The 21,096-nt window shown below is 45.4% G+C and overlaps 1 protein-coding gene across 1 annotated transcript; it reads right to left on the reverse strand.

The window, feature by feature from the left end:
* Window positions 1-88: 88 nt before the first annotated feature.
* LOC146181212 (decapping and exoribonuclease protein-like) lies at window positions 89-15,108 on the reverse strand. The gene is made up of 6 exons (XM_084576293.1): window positions 14,463-15,108; window positions 10,597-10,838; window positions 8,175-8,409; window positions 5,451-5,586; window positions 3,051-3,136; window positions 89-1,227 (listed from the first exon to the last, which is right to left on the reverse strand). Exons 1-6 carry the CDS (start codon window positions 14,897-14,899, stop codon window positions 1,032-1,034), a joined length of 1,332 nt encoding a protein of 443 aa, XP_084432419.1. The 5' UTR covers window positions 14,900-15,108; the 3' UTR covers window positions 89-1,031.
* Between the last annotated feature and the right edge of the window lie 5,988 nt (window positions 15,109-21,096).

Here is a 21,096-nt window from a genome sequence, read left to right on the forward strand (position 1 = left end):
CCACAATATACACAACAGGTTGATAAAACACACACCTCAGAAGGCTTGGTTCCTCCGCACAATACAATACTGACAGAAAGTTTGTGATTTGGGATATCATTTATTTCACACAAGAAATATCTCCTGAAATCGACAAATGCATATGACAGAAAAATGGAGCGCTGCACAATGTGCAGTTGTTCGTATGAATAAAAGTGTGATCCGTTTGTAGCATTGTCTCTCAGAGCCTTAACTTTCAGCATCACCACACACTGAAGGAAAATTTACGTGGTACTCATGAAAAGTGGTTTCATCTTGTTTTGTTGATCAGTCGAGGATTCATCACATCGTCTCACCTGTGCTACAACATTGTGCCACAAAAACGGCATTTTGAGAGTGTGTGAATGGGGGAAGCACAATGGCACTTCACGCATGTAGCGAGCCGATCCGAAAATTATTTAGAAACAAGCGAGAATCCACAATCACATGAAGTAATTGTGTTAAGGCCCCCTTTGTCACAAACGTCTCTGGACGGCTTAGATGTCACCGCTCCAGACACATCACAAACTCTTGGCAGAGTACGATAAGCTTGACTAGCAACAGCATTTCTTTTGGTCTATCTCTGCTGCTTCATTATCATCCTCTCATCGCAGAACTTGAGTTATCGGATTTTTAAGCACCTATTTCTCAGGGAAAAACATTCCCTCCAATTTCTGAAGCTTCGGTACCCTATATCTCAAGGTGTATGAGAGGCAGCATAATTACGTTATAACATATTTATACGCTCATATCAGGACATTCCAAATGGCACGCAGTTAGGCACGATTACAGAACATATTTCTTACCAGCTCGCGACACAGATCATATGTAAAATGCTCAAAAAAGAGAAAAGTAGATGTACATGAAAGTGAACTTATATTTAAGATGAGCTCTAATTTATAAAAATTTAGTAAAAATGACATAATTTCGAATTCATTTACAACAATATTCGTTCTAAAACAATTTTCATAAAATCAGCAGGTACATATGGCTGCAGCAGATACAGATGTGCCTCACGGGGTATCGAATGCCTGAAGGTACCATTCGGGCAGCACAAAATACTCCCCCGGCTCCACGAGGCGCTTGCAGACTACCCTACGCGACGGCGGCGGCGACGACGATGACGGCCGCCGCGACGATGACGACGGCCCCGACGATGACGATGATGACGACAATGACGGCTTCTCGTAGTAAAATAGGTAGACTACCCTGCATGTGCCACGCATAACAGACGGCATCCAGTTGGTACGAGCAGACGAAGAGCCACGAAAAGCACCTAGCGCTCACTGTTTAGCAGACCCTATTTGTTGGTCGCTTCTTGACGCTAGAGCAGCACATCAGGCACAAATTGCACAAACATCTGCGATCATTAAACTTTCACTGCTTCACAGCTAGTAACTATTGGTCACTCAGTGGGACAGTGATTAAGATGAATACAAGCTGTCATTGTATAGACATACAGCCGAGGGTGGCGCTCCAGAATTAGGTAGTCTTCAGCGTCATTATAAACGAAAGCTTGTGTTGATCTTTGCACTGTCCCACTGAATGACATTCCTTATTAAGGAAATATGCTCTCTTTGTATTGGTTCGTATGCATTAAACCGGGATTGGCATGTTTTCTTGGATAAAACTGTAATAGACTGTCTTTACAGTGACGTTTTCGTTTATACCTTCCGCTTTAGTTTCTTTTTTCTTCTTCATGTCCTTTCGGTTTGACTCCCTGAGCTTCATTTTCACTCGCGCACTGAACATCCCATTAAGCTCCTTTTACCCGCGTTTTCTACCTCGTGCCATACCTGTGTCGTGTTGTTGCAGCGACTCTGTACAAAGGTGCCCAAAATATCTGCAATCAATACAAATGCGTACACCCATCAAGACGCCTCGTCTCCCTCTTGGGTTATTGGTCACCCACTTTGTTCTTTATTTTTGTTTTTTTGTCGTGCGGGCGTGCTTGTCTATTTTTGTTCTGCTTTAAATTGGTGTCACATACCCACCTTCAACAACACAACAACAGTATATTGATCTGCACAACATTACATCAGGCACTAAATTCACCGGCCCCTCCCTTGATTTCCTTCCGCACACAGAGAGCAAGCAACCTCGGGTGAGAGTTTCAACCTGCAACACCTCGACCGTGGTAACATAGAAGGCATACATTCTTCACCACTCCTATATCCTCCTTGTGTTCTTAACCGATGCTGACAGATGCGTTCGGTGAAAGTACCACAACTGTAAGATTAGGCAACCGTAGTTCAATACAACCGCACTAAGGCTTTAATTCATTACTTGTGCGCATTGTTACGGAAGGAAAAAATGCATGCATACAACTGCTACTCTCAAAAACTGCACCAAGTGCTATACAAAATTTGAAAAGATTAAGGTTCTTGGGATCGCAAGACTGCAAAGCACTTCAGAGCATCAGTCTTAATTCGAGACTATCGGTTCTGAAGGCCGGTTTTACTGTGCTTCAGTTTCAGTAACTCGTTAATGATAGCTAAAATTAACTACGCAGAACACCTATCAATAACCACCTAGCTGCCTACATTTTTGGAATGTGCTCCAGTATATCAAAGATGTCTAGCATTCTCAAAACGTAGGCATTACGTGGTTAAGACACCCGCGACAAAGCTGTATTCACGCATAGGACGACGTTGCAGCAAACTTGACTGCCAGGATCCTACCTAACGGACGTGATGCGTGCTCCCAGAGTAGTGGCTCATCGCGAACATTCTCCTCGTCATTTCTCATCAGCTGTGATGTACCATACATTCTCACATCTCCGACGCTTTCTTGGGCGACCAAGTTAATATTTGTCATGCCAAGTGAGAGTACAGCCCTAATACGTCGACCAAGCACAAAAGATACCAGGCAGTTGTTCAGAGCTTCGTGTGATTATTGGTACAGCCAGCACTTTAAATTCCACCGCTGGCTTGCCAGCTATGCACTTTCCTGTGCTTTGCTTAAGAACATTTCACCAGAAATTTGCAAACGATCCGAGGGACGAGAAATAGAGCAAAACAGAGTGAACTGACCCTGGGTTGTCTTCTTTGACGTGCTTTTTGATGGAGGACAGAAGCAAGTCGCAATACTGCATGCAAACCTCTCCAGACCACGAACTCTGCATTGTAAGAGAAGCAAGCAATAAAATCACTTGAGGTCTTACCAGGCCGGCACAACTTTCCGTTTCTCATGAAAGCAATGAACTATAACGTGCAGTTTGTAGTTTGTGACAACACATCGTTATTCAATAAAATCTGCAATCGCTGCTTTCTCAGCGCCATAAATTTGTGTTACATTAAATATATTTTGTTGTTATGGTCAATCGTGTAAGACGCGCGCGCGCTCCGATAAACCATCACTCTGTTATTGGATAGTGCTATAAGTAATATACAACGATTGCAGGACTTGCGGTAACTCGAATGACACTGACATCGAGAGCCTCTAAAACGCAGTGATAACGAATGCGGAATGCATTAAAGAGAACAAAATAAGGCTACTATGTCTCACTTTCCGCACTAATGATAGATAGATAGATGGATTTATTGATAGGAAAAGGCAGAGAGGTTGGCCCGAATAATTCAAATCTGGCCTGCTACTCTGCACTGGGGAAGGGGAAGGAGAGAAGAAAGAAGGTCATGATGGGTGACGATGTGGGAGAAGGCATATGAAATATATATACAGACACAGCAGCTTGCTTTACAAACGTGAATCAAGTCCACTGGCGCTCAAATAACGGCAAAGAGCGCGCACTGCCTGGATGCCCTTCCCCTTGTTCTGCCAAGCGCCCAGCAGCAGTTCCTCCGACAGAGGCCTCTTGTCTAAACGCTTCAAGGAAGCAGCTAGCACATTTCTTTCGTTCGCATACTCTGGGCACACCAATAATACATGGTCCACAGTCTCTGGGATGCCACAAGTTAAACATTCCGGTGAGTCCATCTGTCCAATTAAATGTAAGTACTTGCGCGTGAAAGCCACGTTTAAACGAAGTCGATGTATCAAGCATGTCTGATGACGCGGAATATCACGCGGAACAGTAAATTTAAATGTTCGATCAAGCTTTCTTAGACGCATGTGTCGGGCGTCTGGTTGAGCCCAGTAAGTCGCTGTAGCACTAATGATCACAACATGGTCATATAATAATTGGATGCCAATGCTACTGGCATAGGTATCAGGCTTCGGAATGCGGCCCTACACAGCATGAGGGCTCAAATTTTACGAGTTCCTTTATTCAAGAAGTGTTTTCCTTCAAACCATGGCAATTTTATCTTTTATCCTGATGCTGCCCGAATATCCCCATGCAATCCCTAATGCCTACTGCATATTTGCCAGGGTGATTTCTTGGGCTTTTCTTGAGTGTGCGTAATGAAGGCGGTGTAGCAGAGCTCTAGAAGCGTTCACAAATACTTTTTGATTGTTTACGGTGATGCGTCAAAACACCTGTCTTGACAGTTGCGAATGCGTTCGGATAAGTTGCTGTACCGCTTCTACCGTGTCTACAATAGCCTGAAGAGGACGATCACTACACAGAGTTAACGGTCGCAGAAAATTTCTACAACGCTGTGTACCTAGATCATGAATCACACTAATTGCATGAGTTCCATGCTCATCGTGGACACTTGTTATTGGAGGCCTTTTTGAGCGTGCTCCATGTGATTTGACGACTGAAGTCGATTGTGGTTTTGGCGATACATTTCAAGTGGACAAGTGAAAGACAGAAAGGAGGAAGAGGAAGGTGGGAAAAAGGATTGGAGAAGCATATCATCATCATCATTATCAGCCTGACTATGCCCAGTGCAGGGCGAAGGCCTCTCCCATATTTCTCCTCTTAACCCGGTTCTGTGCTAGCTGCAACCACTTGACCCCTGCGAACTTCTTAATCTCATCCGCCCACCTAACTTTCTGCCGCCCCCTGCTACGCTTTCGTTCCCTTGGAATCCAGTTTTTTACCCTAAGCGACCATCGGTTATCCTCTCTTCGTACTACATGTCCTGCCCATGCCCATTTCTTCTTAATTTCCACTAGAATGTCGGTAACTTGAGTTATTTATCTGACCCACGCTGCATGCTTCCTATCTCTTAATGTTACCCCTACCATATACTACACTGTCATTGTTCTGGGGAAAGCAATATATGCACGCCGGCTCTCGCCCATATTATAGCTTGCTTTGGACAGTATTATTTCATGCTGGGAGGAAGAGTGAAAGTAAGTTTTTTTTCGTGGATTTCAGCTTCCTAGCAACGTTTTCCTCAAATATTGGTTAAGCATCTTGCGTGTAACAGTGCAGACACAGACCAGCACAAGAGACCAGAAGACGTAAAGAAAGGAACTGGAGAATTAAACACGGGTCAACACAGGACACAGCGTAGGCGGTGCAAGTTTATGTAGGCGTAACAGAAAAGAGGCACAAAAACCAATAATGGTGCGCCACCAACCTTAGCTTGTCGCACAATTTCATCGAGAGTGAACTCGTCGAGTTTGCTCACAGTGCCCTCATCGTTGCGGAAGCCGCAAAGCACTCTGGGAATGCCAGCCAGAAACGACCGCATCCACCACTTGAGAAGCTTGTGTCTGCGATACGTGAACACAAATATCGACTCAACATCCCGAAGGGGTTGCGCTATAAGAAATGCACAGATTGACAGCGCCTTCGGGTTAATTTAAACCACCTGAAACCCCTTGAGGACCAACAGAAGTTGTTGTGCTTCAAACGGATACCGCTCTCCTGACAACAAAAAATATATCACTCATCAATAAGAATATTTGTGCACTAAAACAGTAACCAAAGTGAAATAACTGTACGTGTTTGAGTATGCGACATCAGAGAGCCCGGCTACTTCGTCTGTGTCCGTCGCATTTTGGCGAATCCTGAGCGCCAAAACTACGGATGTGAGAGAGAAGTCCCTGTCGTATTTCACTTTAGGCTTTGTCAAAATATGTAAACTCAATCAAACAAACCTAAGAAATGTCCATACGTTCCTCACGGCATGGTTCAAAAATCGAACCAGCCTGTCAGAAATTTAAGGGAGTGTTTCTTGAGAGTTCAAGCTGCTAAATATGAGATATATCTAATTTTCTTCATCACTTATGTCATGCGCAAGTTGCTCTGCCGTAAATTTCGTTTCATGAAATTATTATTTTGGAAGCAAAACATCAACAATGTAGTGCCAGAGGCAGCTATTCCTCACAGAGCACCTTTTTTTGCCAATTTGCAATGAGATACGAATTAAAATATGTAGACGACTACATATATAGTTTGCCTGCTAAGAAAAAAATTCAGAAATTATATGCCAGACATCTCTCTCGGTATGCGGAAGTTACCACTATTTAAAAAACGAATATAGGGTGCAGCGTTTTTCTGTGAAACTCAAGTGAGTCGTTGCAAAATGTGTGTAGACTGCTGCGCAAGCAACAAGATAATAGCTAGGTTTGCCATGCGGTAGTTCTAAAGGCAGATAATGGTGCCTATGAGAGCAATTTACATTCAACAAAAGAATATTCATCGTTTAAGCCGATTCGAATCTTTTTGAAGCACCCGTGAACTGTCTATAGCACTCCTTTCCAATCAGCCTCTTTCAGAAGCGTCCCAACGATTCCTTTCAATTCTCATGAAATGAGACTGATTTAAGCGAAGGTGCCAGCATCGGCGGAGTAAGGTACGAATATTTTGAAGAAGCAAGACTCTACTCTAACTCTAGGTTGGGTCATTTGAGGCGTCCTATACGCAGCTTCCATCCCTTGCATCCAAAATGCCAGCTTCAATAAGTGGACATTGCAAATCCACATCGCCTGGTTCACTCCGCGCCTCTCACCCCTGGCTAAGATGGAAAACATTTACAAATTGAGGGACAATACCTAAGGCGTTTTCGCTGGCCTCGCACACTCCGTTGCTCGCATCACTGACTTGTGCCTGTGACATATATGTAGCCTGTCAGGCACAGATACGTGCAAATTCCTTAAGAGGGCCACTTGAGGTACTTGAAAACTTTATTCCGGCTGCCACATCCCACCTTTCTGCTCACCTTTACTTTGCAACAAATTCGTTTTACCAAGTACACGCTCGGAGCATTTTACGAGAGCAGCACACAGCAAACTCAAAACAAAGAATATAAGGCTGCAAAACCCAGGCTGCTCCCTCATTTTGCGCAGCAACGATATCGCAAAAACTGCCAGGAAACACTCCCTCCGGCATTGAATGACTGAAATAGACAAATTAATGACTTCTCTTATAAACTGCTTGTAACGACTTGAAAAGTTTCCGAGACCACTGCAGAATGCGCACTGAGAAATGCGTAACCCTGATTGTTGCTATGTTGTCCGCGAGTTGTGTCAGCGGGATTCCGCAAGTGACCGATACTGCACCTTTCTTTTCCTGTAAACCAATTATAGAACCTGGGTGAACGTTGATGCGTTCAACAGAACTATGGTTGTGCTCGACAAGGGGCGCGCGACGTACCGTATGCAGCAGCAGCGCTCAAGCTTTCCTATTTCCGCACTGCAGATTCAACAGTGCTGTCGGAATTTTTCAGACCGCAGTTTGTTGATTGCCTCTCTTCACACACTTTCTGATCATTCCCACCCATTTGTGCACGCAAATAATGGCCTTTCCCGCTCAATCACGTTCAAACCTGTCAGATTTCCCGCAACGGAAGTTACGGCTCCGTCACTGGATGTCAAGTGCCACTTGAACCACTTTGGACGTCCATATTACTCCTCCCTGCTATTTTGACGTCTGGCTGATTTTACTGAATTTACCTAATTAACCCAAATCAATCGTTTCGTCCCTTTCACACCTTTCCTTGACGACCTATCTTATGGTACCACTCTATTCCGATATACCAACTAGTTCCTTTTTTGCAGCACCGGCAGGGTCATTCCTACGCGAAACCTACCTACATAGCCATATAATGCTTACACATTAGTAAATACATGAAACAAAATTGTCCAATAAATGGGGAATCGGTACAGATTTCGTAAGAAAAAGGACCATTTTGCGCCGTCAGTTAAAAATATTGTCTTCAGGTATTGTAGCAAAAGTAACAAAACATTTGTTGTTGCGTGCACTTGTGGCAAAAATTATTCTCGAACAAACAATAACTAGCCAAGCAATCCCATGGGCCCCGAAAAACAGTGGGAAGTAACACTCAGCTGCCACGCACTGGCGGAAATTGCGGCGTTGATTTGCAGTGTTGCTGATTCGGGAGGTCTTGAGCTCGACGTAGGCGGCCATGGAGCCCTCCTGGTGGCGCTCGCTGTCTCGGACGTTGGGATCGATGGCACTAACTTCGGCGTCGAAGACGAGCGTATGCGACCCTAGTTGCCTCCGCACCACCACGCAGTACGAGTCTCCCTCGTGGACCACAGCGTCCACGTCTGGGCTGGCGCCGGGCTCATCTGCATCATACACGTGGCGCCAACGCTACACTGGCATTTAACCATGCCATTCACCTGCTCAAAGGGGTTTCATGAGTGGGATTTAAATTAAAAATTCCTTCTGCTGCTCTAGCAAATAATAAATGCCTTTGTTGAAAAGAAGACTTCAATTAAAATGCGTTAAGCTGGCGAATGCAGTCCTGTGAAGTTATACCAAAAATACTGTATTGTCGAACGCATTTGTTAAGAGAATCGATTCTTGACTAGCCTCCGGGATAGCGGCAAAGAGTGTTATCTATCACGTTCAGACTCAAGGGAGAGCGTGGTGCTTACCGCCTCCGCAATGAGGTCTGTTTTCACCTCCCGCCGCACCTCGATGGGGTCGCCACCTTGTCACCCCACCGCCCCTGCTACTGCAGTTCACGCGCATGGAAAGCGCACGCTCGGTTCCCGACTCACCCGTATATATTGCAATTGAAAGTCCTTAGGTTTCGATCCTTATGGTTCGTACAAAGACCGCGTAATCAACGTCTAATATTTGCAATCTACTAGATATAAAATGAGGCATAATGAAGTAAAAGTGGTCGTAGAAAAGAGTGCGCGCTCTCCGTCGAGATCGACCATGCCTCAGTAAAGTGTGGCTTAAAAAATATCCAAAACTTGGTGACACCTCTATCTCATTACTGGGCTTTTTTAGGGTGCAAAGGATCAGCATTAAATGACAGGAGGGTCTTTAGCATTGCAGTGAGATATACGTCAACTCAAAGTTGTACTACGCGTCCGCATAAACTTCAATGAATATGCCTTCGAGGCAAAGTAATGCTGTTTCTTTGAAAGAGTGGCCTCCTATTATTGTGCCGATGAATACTGTCAGACTTAGCAATACGGCAACACACAGGGTCTTCAAATCATTCAGCACAATGATTGACTTCACCTGTATGCAGCCAAAGCACAGCTCATCAAATAATCGCCCAATTACTTCACACACCACTGTCTCGGTGTGTCCCTCAGACATGCTGTCAGCATGGCGAAATTTTCAGCATAATAAGGTGCTGAAAAAAAAGCGGAAAAATGGGCGATGTCTCTGGCTTCGTGTTGAGTCTAAAATGTATCATCATTAACCCGAATAAACGATACGGCAAAACCCTCTCCAATTATCTCTGAAATGAACCCATCCTGTGCCTCCTGGTCCTCACCGTATTTACTCAAGGGTCCTAATGAAGTTCTACTTGGCTCCCCCCCCCCCCCCTATGTACGCTTACCTTCCCTAAATATCCAGTCTGAAATAGCGGCCATCGAGTACCCTGCACTTGCATTACGTACACCATCCCGTATTTCCCCTTTTCGATTTCACTAGTATTTCATCAAGCTGCGTTTGCTCCCTGGCCCATTCTCCACGCTTCCATTCCTTAAGGGCCAAGTCCTGAAATATTTTGAGCATTTTGCGTAAATGATCGTATCACGGCATTGCGAGTCCCCTATGTTTATCCCGCAAATCAATTAAAGTACCGTGGTAAAGGATTTTAGCATAGCAGAAATTGGGAAACAGTAATTCACTAACCGAAATCAGGTTCCGACCAACCTGATATCACTATCTGGTACCTAACGCCCAGAAGATTCCCACAAATCACATGATGTAGGTGCTGACTAGCTAAACTCTACATGAAATTGCTGAAATATACCTGAAATTGTCAAAAAGAAGCTCATGCTTTTGTCCCGCAGTAAACAGTTGTGCACCCAGTGACGTCAAACACTCAAGGTTGCCCGCAGGAATATCTTCGAGGCCACGAAATGGGAAACTTTGAATGTCATTCGCGCTGCGACAAACATCGAACCATAGCGAAGCATTGCACAAAAGGCCAGCAAACCGAAGTCTGAAGAGAACACGCTTTGAAAGTTCCAGATGAATTTGAAGGGGTCGAAAAACCTCCTTTAATATTAACCTATTCTTTTTCTTTTTCATAGAGGGCTGCTTCGCTCTCCTATTTTCAAAACGTCTCCTTCAGTCTGTTTCGAAACTCTAGTTTAGGATCGGCAAGACGAAGCTGTTTCATGTTTTGTCACTACAACTACTCCAATTTCTCCTCCCTTCTACCAAACACGATGCAGCATTTGTGAGAACAATGTACCTGGTGGTCGGGCTTTAAGAACAACATCTGAAGTCGACGGCAAAAAAAAAAGGCAGATGACCTCTGGTACTTGACTCACCGCTGACCACGTACTGAAGAAACTTGTACCCCCAGAAGCGCACGAGGTCTTCGCGCTTGGATTCCTTAGTGTGCATAGCCTGCCTGATGCGTTCATTGCGCTCGTCCTCTGTCTCGAAGGCGCACAGGTAGATGGTGCCTCTAAAACAGCAAGCCACCAGAAGCCACTCTCTCCACTTATCGTACGGAGTGCACGCCAGCCGCAGCAGTGCTCCCCTGTGGCAGACAAAGTCTGCGCGAAGTCTGCAAATGAAACACATTGAACTACAATTAACAGTAAATAGGCGAGGCTTTACATAGTCGATGAAGCAAGAAAACATGACCTCCGCGGCGTTGCCAAGTTGCGGCGCGTTTTAAGAAATTTTTTATTTCGGTGCAGCCAGCACCGCAAGGTGATCGAGTTGGTTGGGTGCTGTTTTCCCGTACGCATGCATTTAAAAAGGTAAGGGATTTAAAGGCTACCTTTCTATTTGCCGTTGCTAGCCGGCAGCCCCGTTCGCCGCCAGTGATTATGCGAGAAATGTCTGCGAAGCTATTTTGGGTCGGTACCTGGTCGTCATTCGACGAAGAACTGTATATCGAAATCATTTCAGTGAAAACGGCAGCATGCCAGGAACGCCGCATAAGACCAAATGGGGTGCAGGTCGTCAGCCTAAGGCCGTAATGGGCCGCTAATGGAGCTTTTCGTTCGCATTGGTTTAATCATCATCATCGGACAAACATTGTGGGAGTTTAAGAATGACTTGCACCTAGTTATAGAGAGAAAGCTGTGAGTAGTTGCAACGATAATCTCTGTAACACCCGCTTTACAATCTGCGGTTTTTCCATAATTTGCATTTTAATTTAAAACGGGTGCTATTTATGTTCCCTTGTTTTTAAGCTACACGGAGTCAATTTCTTAAAAACGAGGTGCAATGGAACCACTATAAGTGTTATAAACAGCAGTAACAGAGCACTGGTCGCCACCGTGCAAAACTGCCGAAGCGTGGGTCTCTTCTGCCATGTGTCTTTTGGCTTCGTGTGGGTGTGCGAGCGGCCTCCACCCACGCGCCATAGTACAGTCGTCAAAAATCTTCGCGCCACTGCCCGTGCGGCAGGAGTGGCGCGAATAAGAGGCAGTGCGAACAGGCAAGGCCGAACAGATGATAGCAGGACTGCGTCGACAGACAAGGTCGATTAAAAGGGCCATTTACTTAGGTTTCGCTGGATAACAGTGCTCGCGAAAACTTAGTGCGGATTTCATGCTCGCCGACACGGAAACCTGCGCTGGGATAACGAAGGGAAGGAAACTATAAAGCGTCAGCAGCAAGTCATCACACAAGGATAGGCAAATTATCGCGGCTCATTATTACTGCTTCTTTTATATTTGTCATTCACTGTGACTTGCCGAGTTTGATATCTGCTACATAACAAAGATTAAAGTTGCACACCGTTGATACTGGAAGACCAATGAAGCGCTCTGTCGAACACGGCCACACAAACACAAGACTGGCGAATAAACGAATGCTTATCATGGCAGTTTCAATCAGCAAGCAAATGCTTTAAAAATAGGCCCTTCTAATGAGCAGAAGCCAGCGCTGCTTTGAGTATTGGCAAGCCGGTCAAGTCATACTGAAGGATAATTATAGCATGAACAAAAATCAGATAGCCCTTGAACAAATAACTTTGCCTTTATTTCCCGATAAGCCTCAATGGCCGTGAGGACGGCGGCGATAAAGTCGCTTGATAATAAGTGTGTCATCGTGACTATCCTGTAGGACGCCATGACCGTCGAGCCCTACACGTGTTTATACCTTAGATATAAACGTTTCCTTTTCCGCGCAACCACCGCGCGTGGCTAGCTGAAAACATGAGTTAGAGCTCTGCTTTGTACTTCAAATGAAAACCTGTCCATTCAATAAAAAAAAAAAATGGATATCACACATTCTCTGAAAGCTCTAGCACTATAAATGGACGAAAGAGTTCTAGAGCAGCGCTCTATGTGCGCTAGGTTAAAGCGAATGCTTGCTCTTAGACGTTCGTACTGACAAGGCGATTTCCGGTGCTGCAGTGTGCTATGTGAAGCTCCGTGGGCATTACTAGGGTTTTTTTTTTTTTTTTGCTTACCGGAAACTTACTGCGCAGATGTATTCCAGTTTGCCATACGCCTGCAACACAGTGGCGGCGGTTGCTCCCACCACTGTTAATGCGGGCGTGCAAGAAGCATACGTTGAACCGAAATACGTCGACATGAGTACACCCTCCCACATTTTTTTAACCTGGAAGCCCAAACGTCGACCGTCGAGACTATAAGCGCCGTATGACGGCGCACAGCGGCGAAACGAGCGAGAATACGCGCGTGCGCGCAGTGAGCACTCCGGTGCAGCTGTCCTTTGCCAGGCTGTTCTGGAACGGGACCTCACCCCTGCTTCTTTTAAGCACCACTACCTTCATCATCTTTTTTTTTAGAGCGAAAGTATTTAATGGATCATACTATCGTGGACAAAGTGTGTCCTGCTTTTGCGGTAGCTGTCGAGTACCGTTATTTGGCACGCGTTGAAGTGTGGGATTGCAGATGGCAGGAACGCTAGACAAGATGGGACGTCTCAGGTTTTCGCCTTTCACTACTTTAGTCGCTAAAGTCCCTCGTAATTTTTTTTTCTGAACGCTTCGATCAGGTTATAAATAAGCGGTCAGGTGGTAGCGCTAGCGCTGGATGGAATGCGATATACACCCGATGATTATACTGCATCGTATCAACATTGTTTCTTTTTTCTATGGGTCACGTAGCACTTTCCTGTGCCCATTAAACGTTCTTAGCTTACTTCGCTTATCAATTACTTCCCTTATCAATTCACATCTTACTCTAATACAGGAAGGCAGGTGGTACCACGTGGCCTTTTTTCATCGTTTCCACAGTGGCATGCAGAAAACAAAAGGAAATGCGATAACGCACAAAAAAAAACAGGTTGGGTTGGATCCGGTTCCCGTAACAGCTTGGCAGAGCACAGCTGCACCGGAGTGCTCATTGCGCGCATTCTCGCTTATTTCGCCGCGGTGTTCCGTCGTACGGCGCTTATCGACTCGGCGGTCGACGCTCGTGCGTTCGAGTTAGAAAAGTGGGAGGGCGTACGTCTCCGGCAAGCTAAACGCAATGAATTCCAAATGCGCGCTGCTTGGCTGTGACCACAGCATTTAAGTATGCAAAGCAGCCTGCCCTTGGCCTCTGTACCGCAAACGTGCTTCAGGCAGGACAAACGCTGCACCAAGTTTCTACACTGTTACCAAGAAACACTCGAGAGAGTATTTCGCTTTCACCCCGTTTTTATCATCAGTAACTCGCAATGAGTTGGAATAGTCGGAAAAGCGGAGCACTGCCGTTTGGGTTGCTTTAATTGGCACCATAAGTCTTTCGACTATAGCTACGTATCGTTGCGAAGAATATTGTTTACGTTTAACGCTTTACTGTGGCGCAGTTCGCTCGTACGTTTAGTTTAGTGTCGGTAGGTTGAGGTAAAAGCGGACCAATATAAGTGCTATCATTCTACGGCATTGAGGATATGACCCATACCCATGACTTGAAATGTGTGCGAACGAAGTGGATAAAAAGCGAGAAGCAGCATTGGCACCAGGCGCACTGCATGCAAGAAGAATGTGACTGTTGTGCTGCGTTCAGAATGGCCTCTAGTGAACCGTATTAGGCAGTGCTAAAGAACTGTTTAGGCGGCAGAGCATACTGCGCGTCTGGCGATTAGCTACGCCTGAACAGAAAGTGCAGTAATTTTATAAAATAATCATGGGGCTCTCCTTCGAGCGCACCAATGATACCTAATACTGTACACGCTGTTAACAGCGGTCGCCTACAAATGTGCACAAGCGAACACTCGCCTTTGACGTTCTTTCCTCGGAAGTTCTTCGGCGGGCTCCGAGGCTTGGTCCAGAGCGAGCTTGTCCTTGTTACGAAGAATCCAGTGAAGTAGGTTATCCAGCCTCTCGTGTACAGAGCGGTCAAGTCGAACTGCCTCCTCGTAGCCAGGGTTCAGGTCCCAGCTGAGGTTTTTAGGATTTCTCGGCATCTGCAGATACTTCAGCTGCTCGGTGCCGTCGACACACTCGCGCTTCTCCCCTACCAGCGAGTAGTTGCCGATCTCACAAGGATCCGTGAACTTTGGCATTTCGACTTTCAAACTGTTGACCGGTTCGGGCACATCGATAGACGCGACGAATACGCCAGGGATAGTAAAATGTGACGGCTTCTGTGCCTCGACCATGCTGCCAGCGCTGCTGTTCAGTGCCGAATTCAGAATGGTACTGATGACGTCCATTTTTTCAGCAGTGACTTTTATCTTCACTGTTCACTGCGTATGCTCGAGATTGAGCAAGAGTGCGATGCGCCAATGGAGGCATGCGGTAGAATTATCAGTTTCTATCGGCAAAGACGCATGACTTGAGAAGCTTGCGTTGACGAAGCAAGAACTCGGTGAAATACAGACATACGGATCCAAACACAAATCCATCGTGAGTGATACGTGGAAATAAAAGCCAGAAGGAAAGGCGCGCTGTATAGGGTACTGCGAAAGAAATGGAGAATAATGCCAATATGACAGCAGGGCCAATATCATGCCAATATCAACCACATCACGAATTTATCGGAGCAAAGTTGTCCGAACACGCGTGCCTGGTGGGTGTTTCCGGACCGCCTGCATGCGTATACTTCCTGAAGCGTGCATTTTATTTCTTTTTCGTTTTCATTTTGTTTTTCTCCACATTTTCTTTCCTAAGGCGCATGATTCTCGAACCGTTATGTGCAGACGTATGAATGCTTCCCTGCATACACTGCAAGCTGCGCAGAAGCAACTTTGTTCAATAGGTTAAAAGGGCGCCTAATTATTACTATATGATGAAATTCCGCTACAATTAGGTCGTGTTGCTTTTTATTGCTTACCTTATACTTTTTAGCAAGTCGCCATATTCCTGCACATATATTGCCATGTATTGTATTTTTAAAGGAGTTTTGCCAATTGTTATTTAACCAATTGCTGAAAAACTTTGCTTAGATACGTGGCTCGGCAGCTTTCATAGTCTTTCTTAGACATATTCATATTTGTATGGCTCATTCTCAGTTATTTTCGTTTTCCCTGATTCATTCATAACCCTTTCAACTTCTCCCGGGTCATTCCTAGTCATATAACGTTTTCTTTAGTCATGCCCGTATAGATTATAAATCATTACTAGCTGTAAGGAGCCATTTCTTTGTGTATATTCTTCCGTAGAAGCCCACTTGCTGCTTATGTCACGCCCCTTGCCTGCGAGTGGAGGAAGTATTCCCACTCTCTACTTCGTCATCTTTCAATGGTGCAAGAATTTCAGCCGACTCTTCCCCCTAGAAACTGTATTGGAGGCAGTAAGTCCCAGCGTTACACATTGAGTTACATATTGGGACAATATATCTATATTGACACACATAGCACATCTACCTAATATGATCTATTCGACGGCGCCGGCAAAGCTCCCTTCACCTAGGGGAAGAAAGTTTTAAGGCGAAAGTCTTTTAGCGCTCATACTCGTGGTGACCGTCGGCCCGTTACATCTTAGTCTGGAAGGCTGCATCAACCCGAGCCTCGACGTAGTCGACGTCTTGTCAGCCTACCACCTCAAGAGTCCAAAACGTCCCGGGATAGAAAATTCCCACTTAGACCTACACCCAGCGGTTCCTGGCCGCATTACCGAGAGCCCCGCTCCTTTGCGGAAGCAGCTGGCGATGACGTGGATGAATGGCTGACCCACTACCAACGAGTGAGCCGCTATAAAAAGTGGGACAATATTGACCAAGTGGCGAATGTCGTTTTCTCTTTCACGGATACGGCCCTCACGTGGTATAAAAATCACGAGGATACATTGACATCACGGCCACATTTCGCGGAAGAACAAAGTGCTTTTCTGATTCCTCGGCGAAAACGAAGACGGCTGAGCAGACATTGGCTCATCGGGCTCATCTTCCCGCTGAGACGTGCACACAGGATATTGAGGCAGTGCTGAAGCTCTGCAAGGTCGCCTGGTCTCGTATGTCCGACAATGAAGGAGCGACATTTGTTCAATGGATTGGCTAAGGATAAGGAACGTGTAGTTCCTTGAGAGTAAGGAAAGCCCGAACACAGTCGCCGATGTCGTACGGAATTGTTCAACATTTGACAACTTGAAGATGCGTCGAATAACGACACAGTGACAACCGTTGCTGCCATTGAAATAACTTCTGAAGCCACTGATCTCGCCTCCTCTATCCACCGAATAGTTCGAGGAGAATTTTCTCGCTCCCAGGCACTCCCTTGCGATTACAAGTCCACATCTGTGCAGCGATCTGGAGAGAGGTTTGCCATCAACGCAGCGACTTTGATGCGCACCACACGTCTAACGTTTATCGACCAGACAATGCACCGAGATGGCACCAGGGCCAACGTTACTATGATCGAACCCCGCTCGTTCACGGCCAGAACGCACGGCCCAATGGATCCCAGCACCGATCAACGCTACAAGACAAGGACCTTTGGTCACTCCGATGAAGGATACCAGGCAAGGACTGTTGATTGCCCACCCATGGTTTGCATCCTCTGGAGAATCCAGGCCATATCGCAAGTTTCTGCCACCGCCGTCGACCTTATTGATGCGGGCCACCAATCTTACCAGTGCGACCGGCTTACCAGGGTACCTTGACTGCCTACTAACGTCCTTCAACTGAACTTCGGCACACCATCCTTCGTAATTCGTCCCCGGCGTATGATCTGAGTGTCACTCCTCCTCCCGTGCTTCGCGCGGTGGTCTCCGTCACCTCATCGCCGGTCGTCATCACCTCGTCCAGAAAACTAACCAGCGAGACCGATGGAGGTCAGGCCGCTGGAACTCTGCTGTGTTGATATTTCTCTTCCTGTCGCAATGCTTAAGAACAAATTTTGTGGTCGTTAATGGCGTGTATACATTAGCTCTAATGGCGTGTATACATAGAATAATGGCGTGTAGATATATACATAGATATTAATGGCGTGTATACATAGATGGGAGCGAAAGCGGAATAGAGAAAGAGAGGTGCCGTAGTTGAGGACTCCGAAGTAATTTCGACCATATGGGGATCTTTAACGTGCACTGACATCGCAGAGAACACGGACGCCACTTCGTTTCGCTTCCATTGAAACACAGCCACCGGAAGCCTCTCCGTTAGGTTAGGTTAGGTTCGCTTTTTCTTAGGTTTTTAGGAAAGGAGGGCGCAGCATACTTTCAGGCGGACACTACTGAATCGTGGGCACCCACATGTAGTTATGACAAGTTATCATATTTAAAAATATAAAAATTGCGAGTGCAATGCAGAATATGGACTGGAGAATGCTAAAGCATCAGCGTTGCTGCTACACATGGTACATTGCGCACCTTTTGTCTAGAGTTTGCAAGAAAAACCACAGTTTATGCCGCAGAGTGGAAATATTCTGTTCTTGTCCCGACCGCCGGCAGCTTCTTTTCAATAAAGGGAAAACAAAGAGGTATCTGTGTGCTGCCTGGTGATGCACAACGGGATTAGGTGCGCCTTTTGTAATCTTCAACGTGTCTTCACAACCAAGACATGCAGGCCACCATCCTACAATGGAACTGCGGGGGACTAGAGCGTATGCATATTCATAACAATATACGCATATGCCGCTAGTAATAGTCCTGCAGGTGGTGAATATGGAGGCTAAGATCACAGGACGCACAACACATCAAACAAACTCCTCGACATGCATCTTGGTCCACAAATCGTGCACAGCAAACACTGTAGACCTTTGTCTAGACAGCCACATTTAATATAGCTTCACAAAGTTGTTACCGCAACCCAGAAACAGCAAAAACACCTACATGCTTTGTATAATCCCCCAAACAGCGCTGCGCAGCTTTGACGCTATCTTTCTAGCCCCTTATGGGGATATCCCAGAGAAGACGCAAAAGGCAAGGAACTAAAGTACCTACCCCATCGCTGACATGACACTTACCTAACTCACGGACTCGCAGCACCTGATGCAAGTCGGTGCCAGCATAACGCGGGATACCTTCCCTGACCTCATGCTCGTCCGCCACGCCCGCAACTATGAGTGCCTTAATGCAGGAGAGACATTAAGCAGCGATCAGTAAGTGCTGCCAGTCATCTCTGAAAGCAACAAGCACAACAAAGCACTAGGGCAAGCCAGAGTGACAGACTGGGAGAATTTCAGGACGAAAACAAAACTAGTTACATAGGAAAAATAACTAGTCATGAAGAGTGGACGGCCTTCATTTTCAATCTTAACGAAAAGGTCCCAAAAGCGCTTGCCACTGCGGAGGATCACTCACCTTTTGAAAACCATCTTCTACACCTTCGGGAACTAGACGTAGTTTCATAAAACGATGGAAGAAGCAGAGGCACAAACCAAAACTTAGAATTCAAATAGCGAAGCTTACAACTCAGGCAGACCAATAGGCATGGGATCGCGCTCGCACCAATTGGCCAACAAGATGAGAATCCCTCAAAGGTCGCCTAGACACAAAGTCTACGTGCAAACTTCACCGATGGCTAATTCATTCTCCGGAAGTGAAGAGTGAACAACATAGAAATTTGCATCGAGCCTTACACAGCTTTAAAGGTACGGATAACGAACTCCTGGATGAACTCAGACGTCGCTATATCTGCAATTTGATAGACGCGGAACCCTCAAGTCAGGAATACCGGGGGGGAACCGAACTAAAACATAGATAGAGATTTCACTTTAGAAGAAATCGCGGCAGACTAGCTGATATGCGCCGAGGTACAGTCCCGGGACGAGTCAAAATTACGGCTCGACGTCTAACCAACCTCGGCACGGAGGCACTTCAGCAACTTACAGATTACGTAAACGAATGCTGGCGTACCGGCACCAATCCACAAGCATGGAAAACAGCCATAGCGCACTTTATCCTCAAACCTGACAAGAAAATCATCATTGAAAACATGCGCCCCATTACTCCCACGTCGTGCGCAGCCAAACTTATGGAAAAGCAGTCCACAAATACCTCTCCAACTATTTAGAGAACACCGAGCTACTGCCACTCATCATATTCGGATTCAGATAACCTGTCCACCCATGCATGTTGTACTTCTAAAACGCAAACCCAAAGACATTGGTCTAGTGCTCAGAAACAGTGACCGAGTGCTTCTAACCCTCGACCTCAAACGAGCGTTTGACGTCAAGCACTCCACATTTCTCAACAACCTCCATAAAACGAACTACGGCAAGTAAGTCTACTCGTACATTTTGGAATTTCTTAAAAAAAGAACCATCAACATCGGCACAAAACGAAGCACGCAAGTGAAAATGGGCACGAGAAGCAATCCGCAAGGGGCAGTATTATGCCGACTTCTATTGAGCATTGAAGTGAAAGTGAAAGTTTATTAGATTGACATATTTACAAAATGCATAAAAATACAGACGAGGGTCCCATAGTCATAAGACTGCACCGGGACCCTCGATAAATCACTACAACAAAATAAATGATAACAGCAAAGTTAGCGAAAGGTTATAATATACAAAACATGGCAAATCGGTATTTTTACACAAAAACAAAGGCACTAACACAGGAAATAGGCGAATGAGTAGTTTTACACAAAAACGAAGACACTAACACAGGTATCAGACATAAAAAATTTAAAACATCAGCAATTCTACAAATATTCTTTCAAGTTATTCTTAAATGTGGGCGAAGACATATAAGTTTTCAGTGTTAAAGGCAATGAATTCCGAAATGAAATGACTGCAAAAGGTGTCGTCATTTTTCCATAATTAGTACGAACTTTTGGGAGAAGTAATTTGGTATTCGCTGCAAATCTTGTAAAGTTATAGTTCAAAAGTAGTAACGGATTAACAAACTGGAAATGCAAGCTGCCATTCGATAGCTTAAAGAACGCGATTACAAGGTGATACTGAAATAGCCGGTGGACTGATAAGATATGATGCTCATATAATAAGGGACGAACGTTAGTGGAAAAAGTGCTGCAGGTGATAACGCGGATGGCCCGATTTTGTATATGCTGTGCAGACGATAAATGGCAGTTGTATTTCCCCAAACGACAATCCCATAAGTGAGGCGACTGTGAATGAAAGCATAGTACACAGATAAGAGAATGAACAAGGAAAATATGTGCGTGCTTTAATGAGAGCTCGGATGCCAAACATACTTAGATATTTTTTTTTTTCAGATGAGTGATGGTGGGCTGAGAATTTAAGTCCAGAATCAAGAATAACGGCCAGAAGGATAGTGTTATCGGAAGTTGGTATAGTGTAAGAACAGAGGGTTAACGTCGGAGTGCAAGGAAGGATTTTCTGGCTACTTTTGAAGGTTAAAAACTTTGTTTTAGTGGGGTTAATAACCAGGTGGTTATTAAGACACCATTTTGTTATGTTACTCAAAACGACATTCAAATCAATAGTAAGATCATCAATGAACCTGCTAGATAATGACACGGTAGTATCGTCCGCATATAAAACAC

This window comes from Amblyomma maculatum, chromosome 8 (genome assembly GCF_055883805.1).
Source record: "Amblyomma maculatum isolate TAMU_Amacu chromosome 8, ASM5588380v1, whole genome shotgun sequence".
Lineage (NCBI taxonomy): Eukaryota > Metazoa > Arthropoda > Arachnida > Ixodida > Ixodidae > Amblyomma > Amblyomma maculatum.